This window comes from Ixodes scapularis, unplaced genomic scaffold (assembly GCF_016920785.2).
Source record: "Ixodes scapularis isolate PalLabHiFi unplaced genomic scaffold, ASM1692078v2 PGA_scaffold7__128_contigs__length_106722199, whole genome shotgun sequence".
Taxonomy (NCBI): domain Eukaryota; kingdom Metazoa; phylum Arthropoda; class Arachnida; order Ixodida; family Ixodidae; genus Ixodes; species Ixodes scapularis.
In genome coordinates, this window is record NW_024609882.1 from 1,499,472 (window position 1) to 1,525,681 (window position 26,210).

Sequence of the window (26,210 nt, forward strand, 5' to 3'; positions counted from 1 at the left end):
TCTAAAACTGAGCGCTAACGGTTAACGCAGGTTGCGCGGACTTTTAGAACAGCGTTCTTGATTCTTCTTAGAACTCGGTTTGAATTCTGTGCAGTGGTGACGACGCTATTCCTTTGACGAATACGCAAAGCGCTTTGTCAAAGCGCTTTGCGTATTCATCCTTGTTCCTTGTTCTAAAACTCCCTAATGGTTCCTTCGTACTGAGTGGCGTAGGGACGCCATTTTACAGCGGAGCTGTTAAGGGCTAGTTTCCCCAGGATCGCGGCGCCCGCAAAGAAATGAAGACACCGAACTCTGGACACCTACCGCCACCTATGAGCGACGGCGGCAAGCCACGTATCTGGTTGCCGCCTTTGCTCATAGATGGCAGCAGCTTTTCCAGTCTGGCTTGCCGACTTGCGGCCGGCCATTACTTTCCATCGTACAGCTCCGCTGGTCTTCCTTCTTCACCAGAGTGGAAAGGCTGAAAGTTTTTTCTATGGGCATTCGGGGTCTGAACCTTTCTCGCAGTTTTTCTGTCGCAACGGACTACAAACTCCCTTTTAATTCTTGCGGGTTCGCCATATATAGGGCCATATAGCGCGTATAGAGATCACTGCTTGAGGGTGGTAAGCCAAAGCACTGTCACACTTGACTTACAGCATTTGACTCTGTATGCCTGCGCAGATGAACGGCCAGACGCACGGCGGTCGCATCCGGACCAGCTTCGGCGGCGTGGCTCGCAACGTGGCCGACTGCATGACGCGGCTGAGCGGCGACGCCAGCGTGCGCCTCGTGTCCGCCGTCGGCTGGGACCGCCACGGAGACGCCCTGCTCGCCCACAACCCCGCAATGGTGAGGCTCGGTCGGGCCAAGCGGGCTGTTTACGAACGAGTCGGCGTTTCGCCCACTACGCACTGCGCCGTGCGCAGAAACCACATTCGTGTGACTGCGCATGTGCGCGGTGTCGACTGCAGCGCCGCCGCAGCGGCGTGACGTCATAGCCGGGTGGCGGCCGCAATGTTGAGTTCTGACGTAGCTGCGTTAGGGAAGAAATAGCGGATCACTTTATTTGCCGATAGGAAGGCGCTAGAATTCGAGGGTTTCGTACCAATAATTGTAGTTTTTTCTCGGCTATACTTCTTTTTATCGCAGTTATGCTTAAACTATTTACTTTAGTTCATTTCGCCCGACCCAACTACGTCATATTTAAACATGGCAACCGTCCGCCAAAAACGCTCTATAAGTTTACATTAAAGAGAGACCTGCTGCAATAACCCGCAGCATCCACCAGGTGCTACACCTCCTAGACAGCAAGGCCGGAGGGCTGAATTTTTAACGCCAGCTGCGAACGCAGGACACTGATTGAACGCGAGTGCTGCGATAGCGTTCGGCTGAGACTCGTGTGCTTGCTGATTGGAGACGAGTCTCAGCCGAACTCTGACTCAGCACTTGGGTCCGATCCGCGCTTGCCTCGTTAGCTGACGTTGGAAGTTCAGCGCTGGGGTCTTGTCGCCTGTATCGCAGAGCGTCGAACCGGAACCGAACCGTTATAACCGAACCGGAAATGAACGGAACCGAAATTTTCGCCATCTTGAAACTGAACCGGATCTGAACTGTAAAAAAATATAACGGTAACCGGTTCAAAACCATTCACAATTTTTTTTTGGTTTATTACAAAATTAATGTTTGAGAAGAAATATGGGAAGCGGCATTTCTCTCTGTTGACAAAATGTTCATAGACATAATTGCAATGTATGAGACATTGTGGGGCTTTGTGGCGGCTTCTGTATTGGCACTATGATTAATCATCTGTCAAATGGTCACGTGTCGTCATGGTGTCAGAGTATGCTGTCAAGTAATGTCATGTTACGCGGCCCCGTGACGTCTCGTGACGTGTTCACGTGAATCACTGCCTCGAATCACCTAAAATTAAGGACGTCATTAGATTTATTAACGTAATTGATACCCTGATGTCACATGACATCACGACTTCGCACCGCCAGTCACGTGGCACTCTGACGTGCTTGCCTGTTATGAGACCGAGTCAAGTGCTCGGGTTCATGACAATCACCATCTCTAAACATTCGTGTAATGACTGGTGTTCAATCAAAGATGAGAATAGCCAAACTCGAACAATGTCTGAAGCTTAGCTCATGCTCTAAGCTTTGCCTACCTCAGCGCATGACTATGGTGAACAGTGATGTTAGTGTCGGACCACGTGGCCGCTTGTTCTAATTGTAAATTACAAAAAGGAAAGCTACTTTTTTCTGGTTTTTTTTTCTGCGTTTGCCATTGCCCGGGAAGGAAAACTAATGGGTGTTTTTGCAAGTCACCAATATCAGGCATTTGTTCTTAGCGATATTTACTGAAAAGAACACAAATTATTTCACGACCCATTTTACATGTACACATCACTGAGGCACCAATACATGTTTTCGTTGCTCTCGAACTGCATCAGAAATTTGTTTCCGAGAATAGAAGCACTGAAAGGACTAAATATGACTTCTTAACTTGATGTTACATAGAACTACAGGTGCATACGGGAGGAATACCTGAAAAGAAATATCAGCAGTGGCCGCAGAGGTACAGTCAGGCGTTGGAAGTCGGTGTAAGTCTCACAGTATTTTCGTTCTAAAGTTCTTCCCCAAGCTTTCACCACCTCCGTATATTTCTTAAGCTTCACAGTTTTTGTGAGCAAAATAAGAACAACGGAGGAATATTGTTAACAAGTGAAACAAATAGAATTGCCGAATTAGCACCTCGAAACGGATGAGGGAGTCCGCCCGTAATAAGAAGTATTCTCTGAAAACACAACGAAAAAGACAAAAAAAAAAAAAAAGGGGGGGGGGGGGGGGTAGGTTTTAAAAACATACTGTGTTGTAAAGCGGTATTCAGATAAGAAAAAAATCTCCAGGATTTCTCCCCGGCGCGCGCATCACGCGTGAAAACATCGGCGGATCAGTTTTCAATAACGTTTTGTCGCTAAACTTTTTGGTGCCAAATGTACAGCTGGCTAAATTCGTCTGCGGCGGTGTCAAGTGTGGAAACCGTTACATTGGACTGCAAACGCTGACATCCCTCCTCCCTAGCACCTCGTCGAAGGGAGACGAAGCGGAGGAGGAAATTGTGCCCGCTGTCAACGTCCCATATACAGGGTGTCACAAAAGAAAATTTACACGGTCTTTTTTACCGCAAAAATAAACTAGGCATCGCCGAACGCTCATTCTCCGCCCAAAGGTAGTGCTATAGGTCACAACCAGATGCCAAAGTTTCAGTCCGATCCGATAACTTAATCAAAAGTTATTAGTGATTTTCTGAAAATTTCAGTGGGAAAATTGCGGCCGACGGAATTTTCAAACACATGGGGCTCTATGGCACCAGAAACCGAAAACGGGCGAAAATGGGCTCCATTTTCCCATTGAGATTTTCAGAAAATCACTAATAACTTTTGACTAACTTATCGGATGGGGCTGAAACTTTGGCATCTGGTTGTGACCTCTAGCTCTACCTTTGGGCGGAGAGTGAACGTTCGGCGATGGCTAGTTTATTTTTGCGGTAAAAAAGACCGTGTAAATTTTCTTCTGTGACACCCTGTACATCCCTGCGCAGATTTCTCCCCGGTGTGAATAGCGCTTAAAGGTTCATCTGCCTCCCCATTTTCGGCACAGATCAGAAAGCGGGACTCCGGAAACTACTTCGTTTGCAAAAACACTCTTGCCAGAAAGCGCGTTTTCGTGGTGTCTGACGCACTCGAGGTTTCTCGGTACGCTCCACCAAGCAAGAATTCACTGGACGCCATATTTGTGGGTGCTGTTTAGAGCGCATGCTCAGAACGAGCCCCCATTAATAGGCTGCTAAGACCAGCAGTCTTGATGGTGCGGAATGCACGTTGCAAAAGAACTGTGGAAGCTCGCCGTCAGCACGCGCTCAGCATTCGCGCACACAGCTATGGCCGCCAGTGAATACTCCCTATAATTCGTGTATGTAAAAGATACGGTTTGCACAGAGTGCGAACCTTCTGAAGCGTGCGTTTTGCACCACTGAATTTAATTTCCTGAGCAAGAACAAATTGCCATGAACACCAGCATGTATAGTGCGATGGCGTCACGAGCAAACGATGTGAAACAGTTCAGTTTCCTGGTGAAATGCGATGTTCGCAACATTAGCAAAAGTAAATGTCCAAATTGTAGATTTCCGCAGTATACATACACCGTTTTTTTTTGTGTGTGTTTTCTTTTTAGTTGTGAAAGTCACGCAAATGCGATCTGCGCAAGTGGGTTACAAGGCCAGACGGGCACAGAGTTCAAGAGAGAATGCAACTAATAGATAAATAATTAACCAAATTTCGCTTATTACTTCTTAACTGTACGCTTTAGGGCACATGCTTATAATAAAAAAAATGGAGGCGACCAGTATTAAAGGCCAGCCCATTTTTTATATATATATATGTCCTGGCTCGAGCATGCAGTGAGAGACGAGTTATCCATTGTCAAATTTCGTTCAGGAAACCAGGCGTTCGAAACCAAACGCCTGATGCCCGCCGGAATGACGACCCTTCACTCTTAGAAAAAAGGGTACGGATAGTCCTCCCTTGCGGGAGGAACGGTCTTGTAACCTATGTTCCTTTAGAAAGGGAGAAACCTTCGTCCCTGAAGCAGGGGAGCAAAGTTCCACCGTCGCTTGCATCTCAATATGGCGGCCCCGAATCGAGCAAATCGAGCCCCATAAGGCTTAACGAGGACGCTACGTCTCTTGTACGGGACGAGAGCAGCAGCAAATGAAAGCGTAACACGAGCTTTCCGCAAACTGTGTTTATTTCCGAAGCCAGACTCCCCCTACAGGTACAGAAACCTGCGTTTCGAAAGCAGTTACTCAGTCTTCTCGTCGACAGCACTGCGATGTTAAACGGAGACAACCGATACCTAGTTACTTCGCGCACTTTGCATCTTACCTTTGGTGTTCCTCGAGTCACAATTCCTTCGTCAACCGCACATCACGGAGAAGGGCAAACTCACTCCGCGAAACTAAAAGCCGCTCTCGAAAGAACGAACACGCGTAGCGTGATAGAAGGTTAAATCGCTAGCCACCAGATGGCGGGGTCAAGCAGAGTAATTGCAAGTAGCTAGGCTAGGTGGCGCTAGGTACCGCCCAATTCATGTTCTACAAAAAATAATTTGCTTCTTTCAGGCCACTACTGTGCTTGAGGACCCTCTACTATACACACATAACACCCATACACTTATTACAAGCATCAAGTGAACATACATTAAGCACATGCACTGCACACACATATATCAATACAACGGAACACCACACTAACCCGAACACTACACCCGTGCCCTGCGTTTCCGTCTTTTATACTGGTCGTTTTGAACGTGCGGAACTTTTCGGTGACTCCCTAAGCAATAAAAAAATATTCCCAGCATGTTGATTTTTTCCCTGCAATGTCATACCTCTGAGAGTATTTTGAATGGCTCAGGGGTTGAATCTCTTATTAAAAAGTAAACGCTCAATCATGCCGTAATTATTTGAAAGCCAATAAATCAAGCCGCTCCAATGCGGTTCGAAGCCATGAGTTTGTTTCCCCACACGGCAAGTCGTAGCTTGTATTTCTATTTGTTTTTCTATTTGTGCTGTTCGCGCAAAGCTGCAATTGCCGTTTGAATTAATCTCTGTAGAGCGGATATTCAGTCAGCTGGAAGTGATGCTTCACGGACTGAGAAATTGCTTTTCGATCAACTTGAATGCAGTCAAAGCCGCGACTTGCGGCAGGTGTTAAGTGTACGGAACTACGCCGTGGCGAGCCCGAAAACTTCTAGCGCTCATCCCAGCGCGCCACGGAGGGGAGTTTCTCCAGCAACCGTAGTATAATTAAACAGCAAAATAAAGGGTAGCTTTTTTTTTCGATTTTACCTACTATTGTTTTTAATGCCGAAATTCCATACTGTAAATATACGCACTTTACGTCACGATTTCGCACTGTTCAGTCCTTGCCCCTGAGCGCAATCGCTGTCGGGGACGAGACAATTCCGACAGTCACATTGGCCACTGTACGATGGGTCCATATCAGAAGAGCGAATGACATTTTAGCGAAAGGCGACATTTGAGCGAATGATCGTTTTAGCGAATAACTGGGGTCCGCGTTAACCCATCCGTCGCGCTGCGCTTTACGCCGCTTCGCGGCGACAGTCTACGGCAACTCATTACAAAAATATGAACTCACTTGGCCCACCCGAAAACGCCGCTTCGCGGCGTCTGACTATTCGCTAAAGTGTCGTTCGATGAAACGTGGGCGTTCGCTAAAACGTCATTCGATCAAGTGAGTGCCTCCCATCGGCGATAATTCCAGTCTTCTGTTCACAACCCAACACTGTCATCACGATGTTGCAGCTATGTTGCTGACACGCACAAACACAAAACCACGTTGAACGCCGGTTGCACTCGGCATCGGAAAACAGAACCGAACTCAGGGGGGAAGGCACCCAGGCAGCCGGCAGCAAAGCCTGCCTGTCTTGGACGCAGTTCCTGCAGTTTCCATAACGTCGAAAACGTCGACACAGTTCCGCGTGCTTTCGCTACTGTAGTGACTGTAGTGCTGCAGCCTGCAGTGGCTGTAGTTCCGTCGTTCCGTGCCGCGCGAGTCACGCAATCCGGAGACGGCCATCCCCCAGTGTACGTGGCGCTGCTGGCACTGCTCCGAACTTCGCTGTTTCTAGCGGCTTCGTTTGCTCGTTTGATAAAATTAGTGATAAAAACGTCAATGCAACCGAAATGTTCTGGACGTTTAAACTAGAAGATGGAATTACAGGCGGCCTTCGCTGCTGCTGGAGCTCAATCAACTCAACAGCTATTTATTAAACAACGTGGGCGACCTGCTCGAAAAACGAAACCGAAAGACGATGAGTCGGGAGGGCGAAAGCTTTCTCCCGTCTGCCTGGAGAAGGAGAAAAACATTTCGTTCCTCCCCTTTTCTCGTGTCCGCTTGGGGGCGCGTCGGTAGAAGGGAGGAAGGCGCGCCGTTGCTACTTTTTTCCTCCATTTTTTCTTAGAGTGTTGTTTGACGCCAGAGGGTCACGCGCTAATGACAAACTTTGCGTCACTAATTTGCGTCACAGCTCGCCGGAGCTGGTGTTCCCAAAGTCTCTAGATACTTATTTTTACAAGTAACGACGACCAATACGAATGACAAAGCATATTCCGCTGGAACAAAATGGCGTCCTGCAGTTCAGTTCTCTGCTGCGCGCCGCCATTCGCTTCCCAAAACCTCCACCGTCACGCAGTCGGCGCTTCGAAGGCTGTCGCTACTCGTAGCAAGCTCTGATCTAGAAATTTTAGGTGTTCCGTGGCTGGCGAAGTAAAGCGATAGTCATGATAATCATGATAATCGGATCAATCATGTGAGCGTAAAGCCCTTTTTGACATATCCCGCGACCCTGTGTTTGACAATGCCAATAGCGAGCAAAAAAGGCACGTTTCCGCTAACTCAACTGCTGGCGTATTTTCGAGAATCGTCCTTTTGTGTCGGTCTCAAGCGGTCACGTGAACTTCGTACAGTCAAATTTATTTATGATAATAAGAATGTATTTAATGATTGACTGAAGATTTGACAAGATAAATAAAGGGCCGATCACCGTAAATATATACGTCATAGGTAAATGCACCCCCAAATCATCTGCAAGATGCTCTGCAATTCTTTTCTGGTGTTTTTATCCACAATAGGCACGCGTAATAGTAATTTAAGCAAGCAAAAAAAAAAACTAAAACAAAAGGTAAAAACACAGTCTGGTTCGGACACACGTGTCGAAAAATGTATTTTACGCAAAAAAAAAAAAAAAAAAAATTGGTTTAGAGCAATATTGATTGCTCGAGATTTATTTTAAATTATGGCCAAACCGATCCACCTCTCCTCCACGCGCCCGAAATGCCGAGAGAGAAACAAGTGGAAAGGAGGTAACTACCGACTAAATCGCGGCACGGCGTCAAAATTGATCTAAATTTTTTTTTTCACGTAAAATTTATTTTGTGACACGGACGTCCTAGCCAGACCGTATAAAGAAATACTTTTTTTGTCTTTCTAGTGACTTTTTAAATATTATTCTGAAGCTAATTTAAATAACTCTGTTCCTGATACATATATAACTTCCCAAACATATAGAAACATGTGATGAACAGCAATTTTATGTCTGTGGGCTGGACAAAAACAAAGTACACAGGAACGCGTGGCGTAACTATGACGATTGCGGACGCAGGCCGTCAGAAAGTGACCAATTAAGTAGCTGCCACGTCGAGTAGAGCATGAAATACTACTTTGTTCTAGTTAATGGAAAACGACCAATGATCAAGGCTGATCAATTGAATTGACCAGCATCTTGTCAGAACAAACCGTCAAGAGACATGCTATGCCAGTTTATCGTAGGAAAATGTTAACTTGAGTATGCGCTGTTTTAGGCCAGATTCGATTTGAGTACGAAGGTTCGTATACATTAGAGTGACAAATTTTTTATCACTCCTTTCTGCATGATTCTTCGCCTGCATCACGGTGCTGAGTGTAACCAATGTTGGTTAGGGTAACAAGAGTTGATTGTCGCTAAGTGTTTAAATGTAGACTGAAAGGGCGTGCCCTAAAAAATTTCGTGACATCTGTAAAATATTATTGGTTTTGCGCATTGGCTTCGTCATCATATATATCGTGAAACATAATTTGTAAACTGTATTTCGCAGTATGTATGGTGACGAGGTGCCCATTCCCCATGATTTTATGCCTCCTAATTAATTCCTCAGTTCAAAGCGCAAATACGATTCAACTTTTATTACTGCGACGCAACATTGTACCAATCACGGTTATTTGAGGTGACCTACCACACGTTGTGGCAACCTTTCGATTCAGGTAAGATGTATAAAAAAATAGATGTTGAGTACGACGGGTTTTTTTGTTTTTTGTTTTTTTTTTTCTTGTGCGCTTTTTAAGACGCTCAAAAGCGTTTGGAAATGACCAGGTATGCTACCGAAAAGCGTTATATTCGGCCGCCAGATTTGCCGGATCCGCGAATTGTGCACCTTTGCCTTGTCCGTCAGTGCAACTTCTTTATTCATACATAGATGCTGGGGAAAGAGGACAACGGGTTGATTTTACGGACAGCGCAGACGCCGTTGAGGAATGGTTGCTGGCTTGGATGATAGACGCACCTCCAGCACTCCGCTCGCCGTCTCGCGGACGAGCAAAGAACCAGAAAAGCGGGGACGGTGCCCAAATCCCCAAAGCGTCACACGGTCTGTGATGTTCCCGCAGCTTCTAAAACAACATGCTGGTTTTCCTAACGTACAGTACGTCAACATCTCCGTCACCTGTGATACGCTCAGTGCCCTGACCATTTCGCATTTGTAGCCGAATAAATTAATTCACGCACACTGACAAACGTCAGCGAGCAGGCGCGTGGAAAATCAATCCCCGTCTCTTCCGCCATCTTGGAACTGTCCCGCCATCCATGGGGCGTTGGAGTTGCGATCGCGCAATGCGGGGCTCAAGTTCGTCCGCTTCTTTTGCAGGCGTTGTGGTGACGTCAGAAAGACGCCAAGCTCTGATTGGCTGCGATTGGAGGATAGTGGGTAGACCTCAAAGCAAGCTGCATTGAGATCGACCGACTATCCTTCTAATCAAAGTCAGTAAGAGTTTGGCGCTCTGACGTCACCAGAACCCCTGCAAAAGAAGCAGACGAACTTGCCATAGGACAGAGAGGGGCAATAGACAAGACGAGCGCTCGTCTTGTGTACTGCCTTTCTCCGTCTTTGTTTATTGCGCACTGTATCACCGATTGGTAAGGATGAGTCAACTCGTCCTCATCGCTCCTCTGAATCAAACTGTACAGGTTTTCGGGTTTTTCACGGGGCAAATTTTCGTTCGCGTCCGCAAACCGCGACGAAACGGTCCCTCACCCACGCGTAATGGCGATCGTTTTCCTTTTTTTTCTGAGCACATTGCCTCGTGATGGGCGACATGGCGTGACGGCGGTGTCCACACGCAATTAGGCTTATGAGCAGTCCGGCTGCGCGTGCATTTGCCCTTTCGCGTTCTGGTACGGCGCAAAAAAGCCCTTCGGACGCAAGACCGCTCGTCGGTTAATGGTAAGCACATAGGGTCTCCGGTCACGTATCGGGTGTGGCCGGTTTTGTGTGCGTGGCCGTCGGGGGGTCGGCCCCTCGGGGAACTTTATCAATTTGAGCTGCGCACGATTCGATCGACCTTTGGTCGCGTTTATCTCTGGATACGGCGACGTCGCCTGGCCACGGTCAACGAGGCGTAGACTCGCCGTGCCATCGGTCGCCCGTTAACGAGCTCTGCGCGTGTGCGTACCGTTCGCTTCAAGTATTCAATTTGGGCAGAGGACGCGGTTTTTTTTCTCTTTCTTTTTTTTTTTTTTAGGGGGGGGGGGGGGGAGGGGGGAGAAGGGGGTCATGGTTTCCGTCCAAGGCCTCGACACGGGTCGTGTTTCCATCGGCCCCTGATGTTGCTTGGGAGGCACGAATGACGTGAGCGATTTTGCGGTGTGTTTGAGCAACGATTCAGTCGAGCCGGTAGCGATGCTTTCGTGACGTCACGGGTAGTGGGTCAATACGAACGCCGTTTTTGGCGTTACCGACATAGCGCTAAACGAAGCGCGTCATCGTGGTGACGAGCGTTTAATGAATCGAGCCTGTTTCGTTAGCTACAAATTTTAATGTACACGAGAGTTGGTCTAGGAAATTAAATTTGCTACACGTGTAAATTTTTTAAGGTCCACAGTAAGCGAGGCGAAATGCAGGGACAACTGATTTGTAAAGTGACATCGTGAGGAAGAGGGATTTGCATTTTATGCGACAAATCCTGAGTGGCGCAATTACTTCTGGGAGAGATGGGTGTTTAAAAAAAAAGCGTGATTGCCACGGGAGGAAAATATACTGGGTGATGGGACTCAAGAAAACCCATTACAATAAAAATCAGGTACGACCGCATGTAGTCACTGAATTCTTACATAAAACTAAGAAACTTGTATTTAGTAAGATCTGCTGTTCCCTTGACGCTCTTCTCTCTTTTTCATTTCGAGAAAATGTGTCTCGCGCAGAATCAATACCATTTGACTGAATTGTCCACGAAAGGAATCTACTCTTTTTTGAGGGAATTATGTATCCCTTTTTGACGAGGAATTAAAGGAGTAACATAAGGAAACGTGTTTCATTCGTCTTCTTGCAAACGCTCTGGAGCGAATGGACTCGCTTCAACACGAGCCACCTGGCGTGTGCTTATCACGACACACGTCTCCCACCGATAGGTGTGCTGGCGGACACCTTGATCGTATTAGTCCTCACTTTGGCATTGAAGCAGTGTGTCCCACCTCGACAGTCACCTCTTCATCGTCCTGGAAACGCTGGCCACGCAGTGCCAGGGCGGTTGGGGGACAGAGGCAGACATTCATAGCCTAAAGCAGCCGCATATGTCATTGGCGCCTTGTAGTGGAGCAAACGCACTATTTTTGGTGATTGGTTAAGACAGAGCTAACCAGACGACAATAACCCCGCCCCCTCCCTTTCAAAAAAAAGAAAAAGAAATTAGAACCCTTTTAAGTGAAGAGCGACAGTAAAAAGTGGGCGTGACATTTTTTTTTCTTCTCTTTCATGCGAGTTGAAGGTTACAGTTAATTGCACAGAGAAAGGGATTGCTTACTATGTTTCTTTACTATGCGTCCCTATTCGCGAAACAAGCACATTGAAGCTCGGCTTGAATGACATCGTTGTAGTCCTGAGCAGCTCAGTTAGGTGTTTTTTCCGGGGGGGTCGCACGGGGCTGTTCTGATTTTACCGTCTCCGCTGTTGAGAAGACTGCCTCAGCAGGAATTTCTGGCCCGCGAGCTGTGGTGGCGCGAGGCTGCCAAAAAACAAACTTTATTTAATCTTTATGCCTTTTCGGAGGGGGAAAGGGAGGGGGAGGGGTATGGCTTCCCAGAGAGCCGCACCTGAACCCGCGAAGAGCCGCATGCGGCTCGCCACCAGCGGGTTGTCCGCCTCTGGGTTATGAGTTCAGGGGAAGCTCCTCCCATTTCTTTCCACTTTGGCGGAGCGAACGCTCCGGAAAGGGGGCGCCTCCTCTCCAGCATTTGCTCTGCTTAATTAGGTGGAAAGAGATGGGAGGAGCTCCCCAGGTAATACAGTATTCTCCTGAGTCTGTTTGGCCCTTGCGGTGCTCATCTGTGGGCAACACATGCATTACAATTGCAAGAACGCTAATCATCACTTTCCTCGATGACGACTTCGTATTCACCTTTTTTTTGGCGGTGTTGAATCCGCCTGCTTTCACTGTTCACTTTGCTCCTTCGTTTTGGGGTCGTAACAGTACGCCCCAACACTGACGCATGGTGATGAGGCGTTCAGAGAAGTCGTCAGGGTCGGCACGTGCAAATTATTGAGCTTGTGCAGATCACTGGGATATAGTGAGAGAAATATTATGAACGTGCCGAGACTCGGGAGACGTGTGCTTGTCCCACGACGCACTTTTGCGATATTCTCTTCTTTTCTTTCCCTCCGCGAACACGAACTTTACGAACACCCTATTGTCTTAAGAATTGGAAAAAATATTTTAAAAAAGCTTAGTAATGGCATTGCGGTGGCGCTTGGAAGACGTTGTACGCAACGTTTTTAGATCTATCAGTTGACAAGCTCCAGGGAGGAGCGTTGTTCGAATGCAGTTTTTCCCTGTTGCCCTGCCTTAAATAATGATATAAATACTTAACGGGTAAATAAAGTACCTAAGAAATACATATCTCCGTTAATATTAATATACCACTATTTCCTCCTCCAACCCTGCTAAGTATATAAAAAAATAAAGTAAATTCTTCATCACGTATCATAGGAAAGCCATAACACAAAAAATAATTTATACGCAATATTCCTCTTTTCAGAATAAAGATCTTGAACACAAGCCTCTGTGGCCGTCACCCACCAGCTAGGACACACGAAGCCTCCTTTGCTTTCAAGCAAACCTAGCTATATATACATAAAAATAATTTTCTTTTTATAAATGAAAAACGCCCGCCCGCACTAATTCTTTTCAGGTTCATTCCAATAACTGTGGTTTTGTAGTATCCCCTATTTTTCTTAGCAGATTCGTTTTGAAATCAAAATTTCTTTTTGGGCATATTAGGCCCTATTTATTTATTTTTGATTGGTTTAAACCTTTTATATAATTTGGTGGTGCAGGTAGAGAGACACGTTTTATTTTTATTCATTTTAGCTCTCGCTTAAACAAAAAAAAAAAAAGTAAAAATATTACCCTGCACGTGAGCATGTATACGGGCAGATAGTCTTCCTAGTGCCACCGCTCCCACAGGCAACGGACGAGAACTTTTTCCAATGACGTTCTTTTTACGATCGCTTTCCATCGCAGGCAATGCGCTTCCAATGTTCCACCGGTCACCGTGCCTCCGGTTTTGTTCCGTCGCTTCTCCAGATGGGCACCACGAAAAAGCGCCAAGCGTTCTGGGAAGCTTGTCAACTGAGTTCGATCTTGTAACGTTGGCTGTTCGCTAATGGCCCTTGGCGTGTTTCATCATCGTACAGGAAGCGACAGGTGCGCCATTGCAGGAGGGACTTCCTCGTGCGCAATCACTGGAAGAACATGGCGACGTAGCGATGAAATGCGTTGTCAAGAAGCCTTGTTTTTCATGAACTTACTCGTGACACGCTTCTCGTTCGTTCAAGTGAACGTACGTCGGGAACAGCCAGAGCTCAAAAGGAAGTTTTGAGATTGTTCAGTCGAGCAATTCACGAACATGTTTCTTTCAACGGCTGCCTTCCGGTACGCTAGCTCTGGCGCCGATGTCAAAACGGAACGAATGACAACAGCGAGTGTAGAAAATGTGGGAGTTTCCACGTAAAGGGCTTTTCAAGCACAAAAGCACCGCTCACCTTGGATCCACGGTTCAGGAGTCTGGCAACCCTTTGTTCGCGAGAGGCTCTCGTGTATAGGTCACAATGTAAAGGTCTCAGAAACGGGACATAAGGCTTTTGAATTTTATTTTACACTTGGCTTCTTCGAGAATTCGTGGACGAGCTCTGCAGACCTGATCACCGCTGCAGTAGCGGCCCCGCTTTCAAACGTTGTACCCCTCGAAGAGCAGGGAACAAGTACTAACACAAAAGAACAAGCGCAGAACTCAGACAGCGTTCCGCCGCTGATGACGAGAAACAAAGGTTTGAAAGAACAAAAAAAAAAAAAAAAAAAACAGAAAACAACAACAAATGAGTACTGATCAGAGGGAAGAGATAAGAGATCGAGTGAAACCAGACGCGGGGCACCCAAAGGCAGCGTGCCGGCAGTTTTATTTTACCTTTTGTTTTTAGAGCGAGGCAAAGTTAATACTCTGCTTCACCTTGAAATGGTATGAAAACAGCGGGAAAGAAAAGGCGAAGGACCAATGGAAGGAGAACATAGACACAGCGTTGACTTACAACTGAAAATTTTACTTGTGCACGGTACAGCAAGTAAACATAAAAAGAAGCGGATAGACACAAAAAAAACAATCCACCCGATAACACACTGGTCCCCCATCATGCCGACACACGCCTACACGTATTTTCCCGACTTCCTAATGAAATCAACTTCGTCACTCGCTAGGGTTATGTAGGGGGCGCCTACACACCTGCCCGCGTCAGAGTTACCAATACAAATGGCCTCGTCAATTTCCCTGGCAGACTTGCTTGTGTGCCGCGGTAAAATCCTAATGTCATGAAATATCGGAGAATACGTGCACCTGGATGGATGGATGCTGGATGGATGTTAACAGCTGTACCCCTTTATCGGGCGGTAGCTTGCGCCACCTAGCCTAGAAATTAAGAACCAAAAGTATGATTTCTTTCCTTCGCCAATTTGCTTACCCTCTGCAACTATCACCAGGTGGTGTGGGATATCACCAGGATGACCTTGGAGGGCTCGAGCAAGGAGAAAAAAAATGAAAACTTCACTTTCCGCTTTTTCTTCCTGGCGAGGAAATTGCCAAGTTTCCTCTGGTCAAACCTAAAGTCACTGGATCTGGGAAAGTAGGGCCATTCCCTTCGCACCTGCTAGCCCAACACAAACAAATACCAACATACAGACGACAAAATCTCTCAAGGTGATTAGCTCCTCGCTGTCGGTTGCCACGGTGATCGCCATTTTGGACCCCTTGTAACATAAGCTTCGAGGTCAGTCGGAGCATTGAGAATAAGGAAATCAAAGAAAGTGTTAGCTTCGAAAGGGTCATAAAAACCAGTAGCACCAAGATCTCTATGGAGCATCATCGTACTGAAAGCGCTCCTCGGCCAATATGAGCGTCTTTGGCACTGTGCATGCGATAAACTTATCACTCATGCTTATTTCCCCAGATCTCTTACAATTATGTTGCTCTTCTTGCGTGTTTCAGGACAGTAAAACTATTTTTAATGCCTCCAATCACTGACGTTGCGTGTGATGGCGGTACGAAGATGTACATCACACGCGGCGTCGGTGCTTGGGGGCATCGAAAAATAATTTTACTGTCTGGAAACACGCAAGAAGAGCAACATAATTGTAAGAGATCTGGGAAAATAAGAAAACAGACCGAATGTTCTATCGTCTCGTTTTCCCCTCGGCCTACGGCACACCGCGTATCCATTTCCTCCCATACTTTGTCCTATAGTCCTCAATACTCCTGTTCTAGCCTCGAAAATAATACGAGCTCCCCCGTAAATTATCATACCAATGTTCCTTCCTTATTTCCTGTTTTCGTCCCTGTACATAGAGCTGATTTTCCCTGCATTCTTTCCTCCCACATCTTCCTCTCGGCTTCTTTTACTTCCTTTTTCACCGAGGTAGTCTGTTCCGCACCCGCACTGAACTGTCGGTATTTTAATTTTAGTTTTCGTATTCGGTTTGTCTATTTAGTGCTCAAACTTTTTATCTACAGATGCTATACACCTTTCTCGCTCATCGTGTATCCTCAATAGACCGATCTCACGAGGAGTTGCGCGACGCCACCGCTGCCGCGGTGCATTGTGGTACCTGTAGTTCTCCACAGTTTTCTGGCCGCGTCGGCGCGCATTGTACGCTCGGCGTTTGGAAATTTTCGGGTTAGCACGAGACTTTTAGCCAGGCGTTGACTCATGGTTTTCAATCGGTGGCTTTAGATGTTGTATGCCACGGAGCTATAATAACAGCACCAGGCAAAAAGGCCTCGGATATTATGTCTTCCCGCAAGAAGGAAGCATGGCAAAGAAAGGTCGACAGAGCCGGACAGAGCGGCAGGAAAAATATCGTTTTACGATTTGTTTCGCGATTTGCTTCATAATTTATATCCAAATATTGCACGTCAGCTAAAATATCTAAGATTACAAGGCACGAGACATAGAGCATGCCGAAGTGTTCCGTAAGCTGGAATCTCTCTGACCATTTGCTGCGTAGCGGTCTATTCGTTGGTCTATCTCAAATAGGATCTCCGCACTGATTGCGGAGGCTGTTTTTAATACATTTCTTACTCTGTGTATTTTGGTGGTTATAACTGTTATTGCGACGACATGTTTCAAGCACAACTGTGCTTCAAAAGATCAGGACAATCACTAAAAACAAGCAGCGATTCCCGATATGCACCACTTGATATAAAACAACTTTTTTTTTTGAAGCAGCCTTTATTTTTTTCCTTACCAACGCGAAAAGATTAGATAATGCAATTTAGAAGTGCAACACGTACTTGCCGCCAAAAATGTAACAAACGAACCTCATCGATTTTGTGGTGGTCTATTAGGCTGGTCCATTCTGCACTAGCACCAGTCGAGACCGCAGAAAAAAAGCTTCCCCCGTCGGGCGACTCTTAGCGTTCGGATCTTGCGCAAACGAAATAAAACTGAATAGAAAGTGTGCACGAAAAATCATCTCCACCCCAAGCTTTCAGGTATGCGGCATGGTTGCTTCTTTTTGATAGATGCCAATTATTACGGCGCGTCAGGCGTGGCCTTTCTGTAGAACAGTTCTTTGTGTGCAGGCTTCTCCCGCTGTTCATCTGTACTCTGTCGCACCGGCTGTCAACCAGAACGAAACAACTTTTAGAAAACTATCGCTGACCGAGAAAGTCTATTTAGCTCCTCTTACTTGATGGCTGATTAAACGTTATGCACAAGACTGAGCACCACCAGGCTCAGTTTTTCATCACATTTGATGCTGTTTCGTGGTGCTACACCGAGCCAATGGTCCCTCGAATTTTTTTGTTCTTTGTTATTGCACTAGATGTTCACTTGTTTGCAAGGTAATTGAGACGTCCGAGGAGTCGGAATGCTCGAGTAGTGGCGCCGTTGTTTTTTCCGCGGCCGCAGTGGGATTACCTCGTAAACCGCAGTGAACTCACGCGTTCACGAAGACGAAGAAGCAGACGACGACGAAACAGACGACAAAGCGATTCTAAAGCGATAAGACGACTGAAACTTTTTTTCTGCACTTGCTGAGGAAAGTAAGGCATCACAAACAACACAATCCTATGAAGTAAAAACATGCAAGAAAATCAAGGTGATACCGGGGCGTGCCAAATGATAATCTATGATGATGTACGTACGCGCAGCCGTATGTAGCCTGGAAGCCGGGAAGGGATGACTACAAGTAGCATGGCGGCGGCACCACTTCCGGAATGCGCGCGCCTGCGCAGTTCGCTTGGTGACATCGGTCTATTGAGTCCAGTCTGTGTGTTAAAATTTCAACTTACTAATCGCCTCTCTAGCCTCCAAAGATACCCAGCCCATGTCCCACTGCGCTCCGTCATTTGGTATACTCAACGGCGTACGAACTCGTTTTTGAGTGGGGGGCAGACCAGAACCCCCCCCCCCCCCCCCCCCCCAGGGGCCGGGGGGCGGTGCTTTTGGTATCCCTAGGGCGCCGCCGGCCCGTGTTTGCCCTGCCCAGTGGCGGCTGTTTCAAGGGGGGGGGGGGGGGGAGGCAAAACACATGCCTTCCCCCCCCCCCCCCCCCCCCCCTGCCCGGTTGGTACACCCATGGGTATACTCCCATGCGTCCCCAGTGCCAGTCTGCCGACGCTCCTTTGGCGTGTCTCTAAGCTCGACTGGACCTCAGATTTTATGCATAATACCGCAATGCCAAAAGACAACCCCGGCTCTATGACTCCTTTCCATATTCCCCTAGCAACTTTCTATCTATTGTAATTCCATAGTGCCCTATATGTTTCATCATTGCTGCATCCCTTTTTTCCCTTTTTTTACTATATCTTCTTCCTGTTCTCCTAAGTATTGTTTTCTCTCATTCAACCATACTCCTAGGTATTTATACTTCTCTACGTGTTCTACTAAAACGGCCTGAATTTTCAGCGGGTCCCCCCTCTCGTTGTTATAAACCATTCGCGACTTTTCGCTACTGAATTCCAGGCCAAGACAGTCTCCTTCCTCTCCACGAATCTTAATCAGCTCCTGTAACCTATCCCGGCTGTCTGCTGACAGTACAATATGTCTCTACGTAGAACATTCCTGGTATAACTTGGTTTATTTTTTCCTCTCTCTCTCTCTCTATGCACGACACATCAAAACCTAAATTGCATTCTTATAATTTCTTTTTCATTCTACTCAGGTATATCAGGAAAAGTAGAGGTGATAGGGGAAATTCGTGCCTGAGTCCTCTTTTTATTTCTGCCGATTCTGTAATTTTTGTTTCCCATGTTATAACAACCTTATTGTTTTGTATACCCGTTGTAAAAACCTAATCAAGTGTACATCTAAATCATACTCTCAGCTGTACCCAGAGTTTTCCCTGACTCACATTGTCGTACGCCCCTTTAATGTCTAGAAATCCTATCCATAACGGTATTTTTCTCATCCGGGTCACCTTTATACATTGAGTCATGATGAATAAGTTATTATCTAATCTTCTGTCTCTTCGGAGACCGTTCTGCAGCTGACCTTATATGTTTTCGGCCCATTCTTCCCTTCCTCTTGTTACTACCTCCATCGCTAGTCTGTACAGGCCCGAAGTTACTGTTATTGGGCGGTATAATGTTATGCTATTCTTATTTCCCTTGCCTTTTTATAGCAATCTCATTCTGCTTTGTCTCCAACCATTGGGTACCCTCCTTCCCATTATTATTTGATCAGTTGCCTGCCTTGACTTAATTTTCTTTTTGCTCCTAGTGTCTTGACTAGTCTCCTTCCTACGTCCTCTGGGCCTGTTGCCATTGCAGCAGGAACTTTACTTTCTGTTCTGCCCCATTCCCTCCTGGTCGTCTTAGTTGTCTCGCTAGTGTCTTCGTCTTGTGCCGTCTGGCTGTTTGTGCTCTGTCCAATCTCGTTTGGTTCAAGTTCTGCGAATGTTACCTCGATTGTTCGTCTGATGAATTCCCTTGCCTCCTCGCCATCTACACTTATCCCCTCTTGTGCGGCCAATGAACACTGGAACCCGTTTTTCTTTCCAGTGCCATTAATGTGCTCCCAAAACGTTTTTGCTGCATTCCCATCCTTTTGATTTACTTCCATCACCCACTGCACTCCAGCTCTACCAATCTTGGCCTGGCTAAGAGCAGATGCCTCTCCTTTCCTTTCCTGAAACGTATTCCATTTCGATGCTACCTCAGCGGGTGTGTACCCCCTTTTCTTCGCCCATCTCTGTTCCCTTGAGGCCTCTTGTCGCCCTTCCATCGCCGCCCTAACTTCACTGTCCCACCATCTTTTTGGTGTGTTTCTTTCTCCTTCTTCCCCTTTGTTTGACTTTGCACTTCTCTAACTCTCATTTAAAAGTGTTTACTAGATCGTCACATGTCCATTCTCTCTGGTTTTATGGATACTAGTCTCAATTCGTTCTGATACTTGTATTTAGGCATCGTTTTTCTAGTTCAAGAATTTGTAACTCTAATTCTCCTGCGTGCACCAAACTTTATTTCAAGTCGCTTGCGATCACTTCTTAAGCTTTTCGTGCCTTCCTCGTCTATTTCCATGTGCCCTAATCTGTTATAAAATCTGCTAGATATTACACAGCAATCAATGGTTGAGTGCGAATTGTTTCTCTCCCACTTTATTTTTGCGACGCATTTTTCTTGAACGCTAGCCCTGGAAACGCTTATGCCCGTATCCCACTAGAGCGACATACAGAAACAAAAGACAACGATAAGCCTCAGAGCAGAGTTTTTCGCGATTTGAGAGGCTTTGTAGAATAAAGGAGGCTATGCTCAAACACGAGCATCATGCACGCGAGGGTATCTGTGGCAGACTTGCAATCGCTCGTGCTTACTTCACGAGCGCCGAACGACTAAACGCCTGTCAAGGGTACCATCGGGAGCATGCTGCATGGGTTTGAGGCTTGTCGCTGTCTTTTGTCTCTGTCTGTCGCTCTAGTGGGACACGGGCATCAAGGTAAATGTCAGTGCAAGTTTACTTACGTGGAACCCTGCAGTGTGCATGCTTTATTGGCATTTTTTTTTTGTAGGGGTGTGCGAATATCAAAATATTCGAATACGAATCAAATATAAATAATTAAGAAAACTGACTGCAAACGTCCAATCGCATCACGAATGCGCACAGATGTGTATCCGTCGGAGTCTTCTAAGTCTGCATTCATGTCTCTAAGATAATTTTCCAACATCTTTAGAGAAATTGGCACTAATCGGGAAATAGTTATCACACTGGACCGCAAGGTGGCCACACGGGGAGAAGCGCAAGGAAAGATAGTGTTCCCTCGCCCGAACACTATACTCCGTATCACTAGTTGCGTGCAGTACAGGCGAAGGCAACTCCAGGCGAGGGGAGTAAGAGCAATCTCTAGAAAGGCTGGAGAAGAGGAGAGAGCAACCCCTTCTCCTCTCTAACGTTCCTAGTGCTCTCCCTTTCTCCCCTCGCCCTCCCTTGCCCTCCTCTCCTGTCCCGCCTTCCTATAGTGTTCACCCTTTCTCCCTTCGCATGGCGTTGCCTTCGCCTGAACTGCACACAACTAGTGACACGGAGTACAGAGAGTTTTAGGGAACCGGTTTCGCACGTTCGATACGGTACGACGAGCTGCTCATACGCTACCGCATAAGGCTCGCACACGCGCAGTGCGTACCGGAGGGGCCATCGTTCCTTATCGTATTTGCAAAAACGGTTCCCTAAAACTTTCTATCAACGCACCTCCCTGTCTGTTTAACGTACACCTTATGATGAACCGCGGAGGACGCTAGGAGTCAGGGAAGCATAGACACGCGATATGCCACGGTAATTCGTAAGGTTAAATAGAGTATGGAAGGACTCCTCTGACAGTGCAGTCGCGGTCTCGTCTTCATCGAATCGTTGCTTTCAACATTTACTTTTTTTTTTTTTTTTGTCTCAACTTTATAGTGAGAGAAACCTCGCAAGAGAGAGAGAGAAAATGCGAGCAAGATTCGTCATGCAGTCATGTATTCGCTAAACCTTGGCGCCAAAATTGTCACGCCACTTCTTTGTCCAATAATTAATAGAAAATAGGCAAAAAAGAAAAAAGAAAACAAGGACAGAGAAGAGAGGCACAAAGGACAGGGCGTAACTTGCAACTGAATTTTGATAGAACACACATTCCCCCCGGCGATGCTGCCCCCCCCCCCCCCCCCCCTTTTTTTTTTCCCCCGAGCTCTTTGGAAGATATATAAAAATTCATATGTGCGCCCTGGTGCCCGCACACATCGACAGTTGGCGCCCAGTGGATAAATAAAAATTTATCCACTCACCAGCTTTGGTCACTAAGTGGCCAGAGCTGGTGAGTGGATAAATGTTTCTAACTATTCGCGCAGTCCTGTTCGAAGACCCTACGTAGTATGAGCAAATACGATAAAGGCTAGTGCTGGAAATTCCTCCGAAAGCCATTGGAAATAGTTGCGAATGACGACAGTGTCATCTCTAGCAGACCTGCAGCGCGCGGAAGTAGACGACATAATACGTTTTGTAAGCCCCATTTTGTTTTTCGCGAACGATGAAACAATTCATTACGGTCAATCAGTGCGCTTGAACTACGGAATTCACTGATCACAACTCTAGTGTCCGCTAAATTATAGGGTCACAAAAGCAGACATTTGTGGAGTTATCATAGAGATCACTGATCCAATTCAATCATATGCAACCACAAAAGGGGAACTATAGAACATGTAGTTTTAAGGTCCACGGGGCTTCGTCCCACCCTCTTTGGGGGGATGAGTACGGATTAAAAGGGGGCACTGGGATTTGCAGACATGGATGAACGGATGGATAGGGAAAGAGTTGTGGTAACTAAAAGGTAATTGGAAGATTGGTGAAAAAGATCTAGGGGGGGGGGGGGGGGGGCGGGGTAATAATACAGATAAAAATAAGCAATGGAAATGCTTTAAAAAAGGGAGGGGGGGGTGTTAAATTTTATTCAAATTTTAAAATAGAAGGAATGAAGAAATGTTAGGCTAGGTGGCGCAAGCTGCCGCCCGTTACAAGGGGTATAGCCATTACCATCCATCCAATCCAAACCAATTGTTTTTTTCTTTCGCGTTTATTGCCGGGTTTGTTTTGTGTGAATATTGTCAACAGATTCCCAACTTCGCCAGTGAGTTTATCGCCGGTTGTTTGGTGTAAATGTTGTCAACAGACTCCCAACTTCGCCGGTGTTGTAAACCGGCTCTGAGGGAAACGAGAGTGAAGTTAACTTTTCCCCTGTGCCTGCGAGCAAGTTGGGCCTCTGGGCTTCGCGCGCTCGACTCGCGTCTGGCTTTCCAGCACATAACTCACAAAGTACAGCAAAAGGTAAGCCACAAAAACCAAATGCAAAAAAAATAAAATAAAAGTTATTGAATACGTAAGGTCAAACGTCTCGCTGCTGGTTTCCATTGCCAACGTCAGTGAGAGAGCATGATTTCGGAGCCAAAGTGGCCAAAGCACCATCTACGACTAAGCACGCGCGCCGCGTGTTTGATAGTGCTTCTTGGTTATCAGGGGCCCTGTCGAGGTTACCAGGATGGGATCGTTACTGCAGAAAGCTCCGTGCACTGAGAGTTTTGCTGCAGAATACTTGCATGGCATTTATAATTCTGAATCTGTCGTGTGCTTCAGTCGGGTTCATCATGGAGCCACCAGCTGCACTTTTTTCTCTGTGAACCGCGGTCCTTTATGCCCCGATTGTGACACTACATGCTAGTACACCACACTGGAGAAACGTAAAAGGAAACTCCTGGGAGGCATCAGGGTACCAGCCAACATTTCACTGAAAGACCTTGGTTTAGGTCTTCGGATTTAGCGTCCTTCCTACCAGCAGCTAACTGCATGTTATTTATTTGGACAGTATATAAATGGAGATCACATGGCATAAAGTACAGATGAGTTTGAGGAGGAACGTCAGAATGAGGTGCATGGCTCTGTTGGAGGTTTCTGGCACTGCCTTCCTGAACCACCCAAAAGTAGTATGTTGCTGCAGTCACTTTTGCTGTTAATGGTTTGTGAAAACTTTAGTTTGACTATATGGTTTCGGGTTTTCAATGTTCCTTCTGGCTGGAGTTGGCATAATTAATTGGCATGTATACACAGAATTTATGCCATTATGAAAATGGAATGATTTATTGGTGTCCATTCTGTATTGGTGTTACTGCTGGGAATAGACTTGATGTGCCAAATATGTGAACAAGTGAACGGTAGTACACAGCACCAGCAAACGGACTGTAAAGTACCGAAAATTGATTGTTTATATTATTTGACCTGGTCAGCTTCTATAACCTATGTATGACCTTAACATGAAATCCATTTGCTGGGTAGCTGCATATCTCTCCACTTGTCAGCCCAAAACCCTAAATATGGTGTAACTAGAATGGATACTACAGAACTGCTCAAACAGACAGGGTTAGTTCAAAAAAGTTTAAAAACTACCTTTTACAATCTTCTGTTGTTGTTTTTGCTTGTTTGATTGTTGTCTGAACTGCACCAAGAACATTGTAGGGGCCAAGGGCCTCATCAGGCTTCATGACATTTTGGCTCTGCCATCTTCCAGACATATGCCCAGGAAAGAATTCAATAACCTGAACTTAAATATGTAGTTTAGAAAGCTGCTGTATCATCTGACAATGCTCCAAGTAGTAGTTTGGAATTAACATAAAATTTTCTTGGTTTCACATCGATGAGTTTCATTTGAATGTAAAACAGTGTGCTTTTACCTTTAACCCCAATGATAGAGCCAGAAAAAGGCATGACATGCTACAAGTATAGAAACGTTATTCTTGGCAATTTCCTAGAATAATGGTGGCATTACAAATGACTATTCTTGGTTAGGGATCTAGGGAAGTTCAATGAGATATTTTTACAGTATTTGTTTACTAGATGACAAAAATCAACATTAGCAGATGTCATCATCATGCTATCTTGAATTTTAATGCCAAGCAGAGAGATTTTGGGATCTGTGACCAAGTCATGTTTTCTGCTTCTGCACCTTATCTCCTTGTGGTTAATTTATGTGAAGCACTCACCTGGGCCTCACAGAATTGTGGCTTTGGTTGTTTCTTACATGGTGGTTTTGACTCATGTTTGCCGCATGAAATATTATTTCTTCGGTCAGTGTGAATGAGGTTTTCTCTTCGGACTTTTGTAGGATATGAGCGGCGTCGAACGAACTCGGCACGCTGCCACGGCTACTTACTGTACGGTGCTGGACCAAAATGGCGACTGCGTATTTGGGGTCGGCGACATGGCGATCCATGAAGAAATTGACGTAAAGCAGGTATGCGCTGTCCTCTCTTTTTGCTGATTTGATTGTCCGTGTTTAATGGAACGGGTTAATTTTATGGGCTGTTATTCTGCACAACTTGCATAGATAAGAAATTTAATTGGGTCTAGTCTCTCACCCAATTAAGCACGAGAACATCCTTTTATTACAGATACGTTGGAAAATACTCTTTCGACAGGCACACACCAGTTCGCATACAAAGTGAGGTTGTCTTGAAGGTGAACATTTGAGAGAAGTCTCTCTGGTTGGGGAGCAACAATAATAATAAATAGAATATACACCAACCAAATCCTTGTATAAAGGAAAACCCTACGTTTCGAGACCAGCTCGGTCTCTTCTTCAGGGGTTGACTGCGGCTATGGCCGTTGAGGAGCAGTAATCTGTTTTCTTCTTCTTCTACGGCAGTGTCTATCGTTTTGCATCGGTGAGGTGGCGAAGTCCGTTCACGTAGCCGGTCGGCAGAGTGCCGAGGGATCTATTTATGTTTTCTGGCGTTGTTTGTATGTGCCAAGATTCAATAAAAAGTCTATGTCTGGGATTGGTCTCAACAGCCAGGATGCTGGTGTTGGCAAAGTCAATTTTGTGGTCCCTGACGTCGCAGTGCTCAGCTACGGCGCTTCGTTCATGGTCGAACTTCCGAACATCGTTCATATGCTGGCGGATTCTCTCCCGAAAGTTCTTCGTTTCCCCGATGTATGTGACCGGGCAGTCCGCGCATGGAATTTTATAAACGACGCCTTGTGCTTTTTCCTTAGGCGGGCGATCCTTTGGATGGGGCATGAGTCTTCCAAGCGTAGACATAGGCTTGTGGGCCACCTGGATCCCTTCTTTGGCCAGTACACGTGCCAGCGCCTCGCTTGTACCTTTCATGTAAGGAACGCTGATGCGTGAGATACGACGGGTCTGTGTACTTGCTGGGAGTTGCAGGTGTCGGCGATCTCGGGCTTGATCACACGCAATGCGGCGGATGAAGCTGCTTGTATAACCGTTATGTTGTAGGTCGGCGAAGATGGTGTTTTCCTCTTTTTTACGGTCAGCCTCGGATGAGCAGATATTTTTTGACCTAGATAAGAGTGTTCTGACCACTGATGCCTTGTGACAGGCTGGGTGATTGGAATGGAAATGGAGATAGCGTCCAGTATGTGTCGGTTTTCTGTAGACAGAAAACTGGAGCTCTTCATTTTGTCTTCTGACGAGCACATCGAGGAAAGGTAACGTACAGTCCTTTTCATGCTCCACGGTGAATTGTATAGACGTTTCGATGGAGTTGAGGTGGGTAAGGAACGTGTCCACTTCCGACGTTTTTAGGATGCAAAAGCAATCGTCTACGTACCTCAAGAACACTTTGGGGGCCGTGTGAAATGACTGTAGCGCCTCTTCTTCGATGGCTTCCATACATAGGTTCGCTGTTGTGACGGAAATGGAGGCACCCATTGCGGTTCCACTGGACTGTTTGAAGAATTCTCCTTTGAAACTAAAATAGGTGCTTTTAAGGCAAAACTCAAGCAGGCGGCAGAGTTCCTCCACGCTA

At 46.3% G+C, this 26,210-nt stretch overlaps 1 protein-coding gene across 1 annotated transcript in view; it reads left to right on the forward strand.

Annotated features, from left to right (window-relative positions):
- LOC8043982 (pseudouridine-metabolizing bifunctional protein C1861.05) overlaps positions 1 to 26,210 on the forward strand; it is a 482,938-nt gene that overhangs the window by 382,504 nt on the left and 74,224 nt on the right. The window contains exons 12-13 of the mRNA XM_042286548.1: positions 667 to 834; positions 24,545 to 24,673. Of these exons, the coding sequence (XP_042142482.1) occupies positions 667 to 834; positions 24,545 to 24,673 (297 nt within the window). The remainder of the gene's footprint in view (positions 1 to 666; positions 835 to 24,544; positions 24,674 to 26,210) is intronic.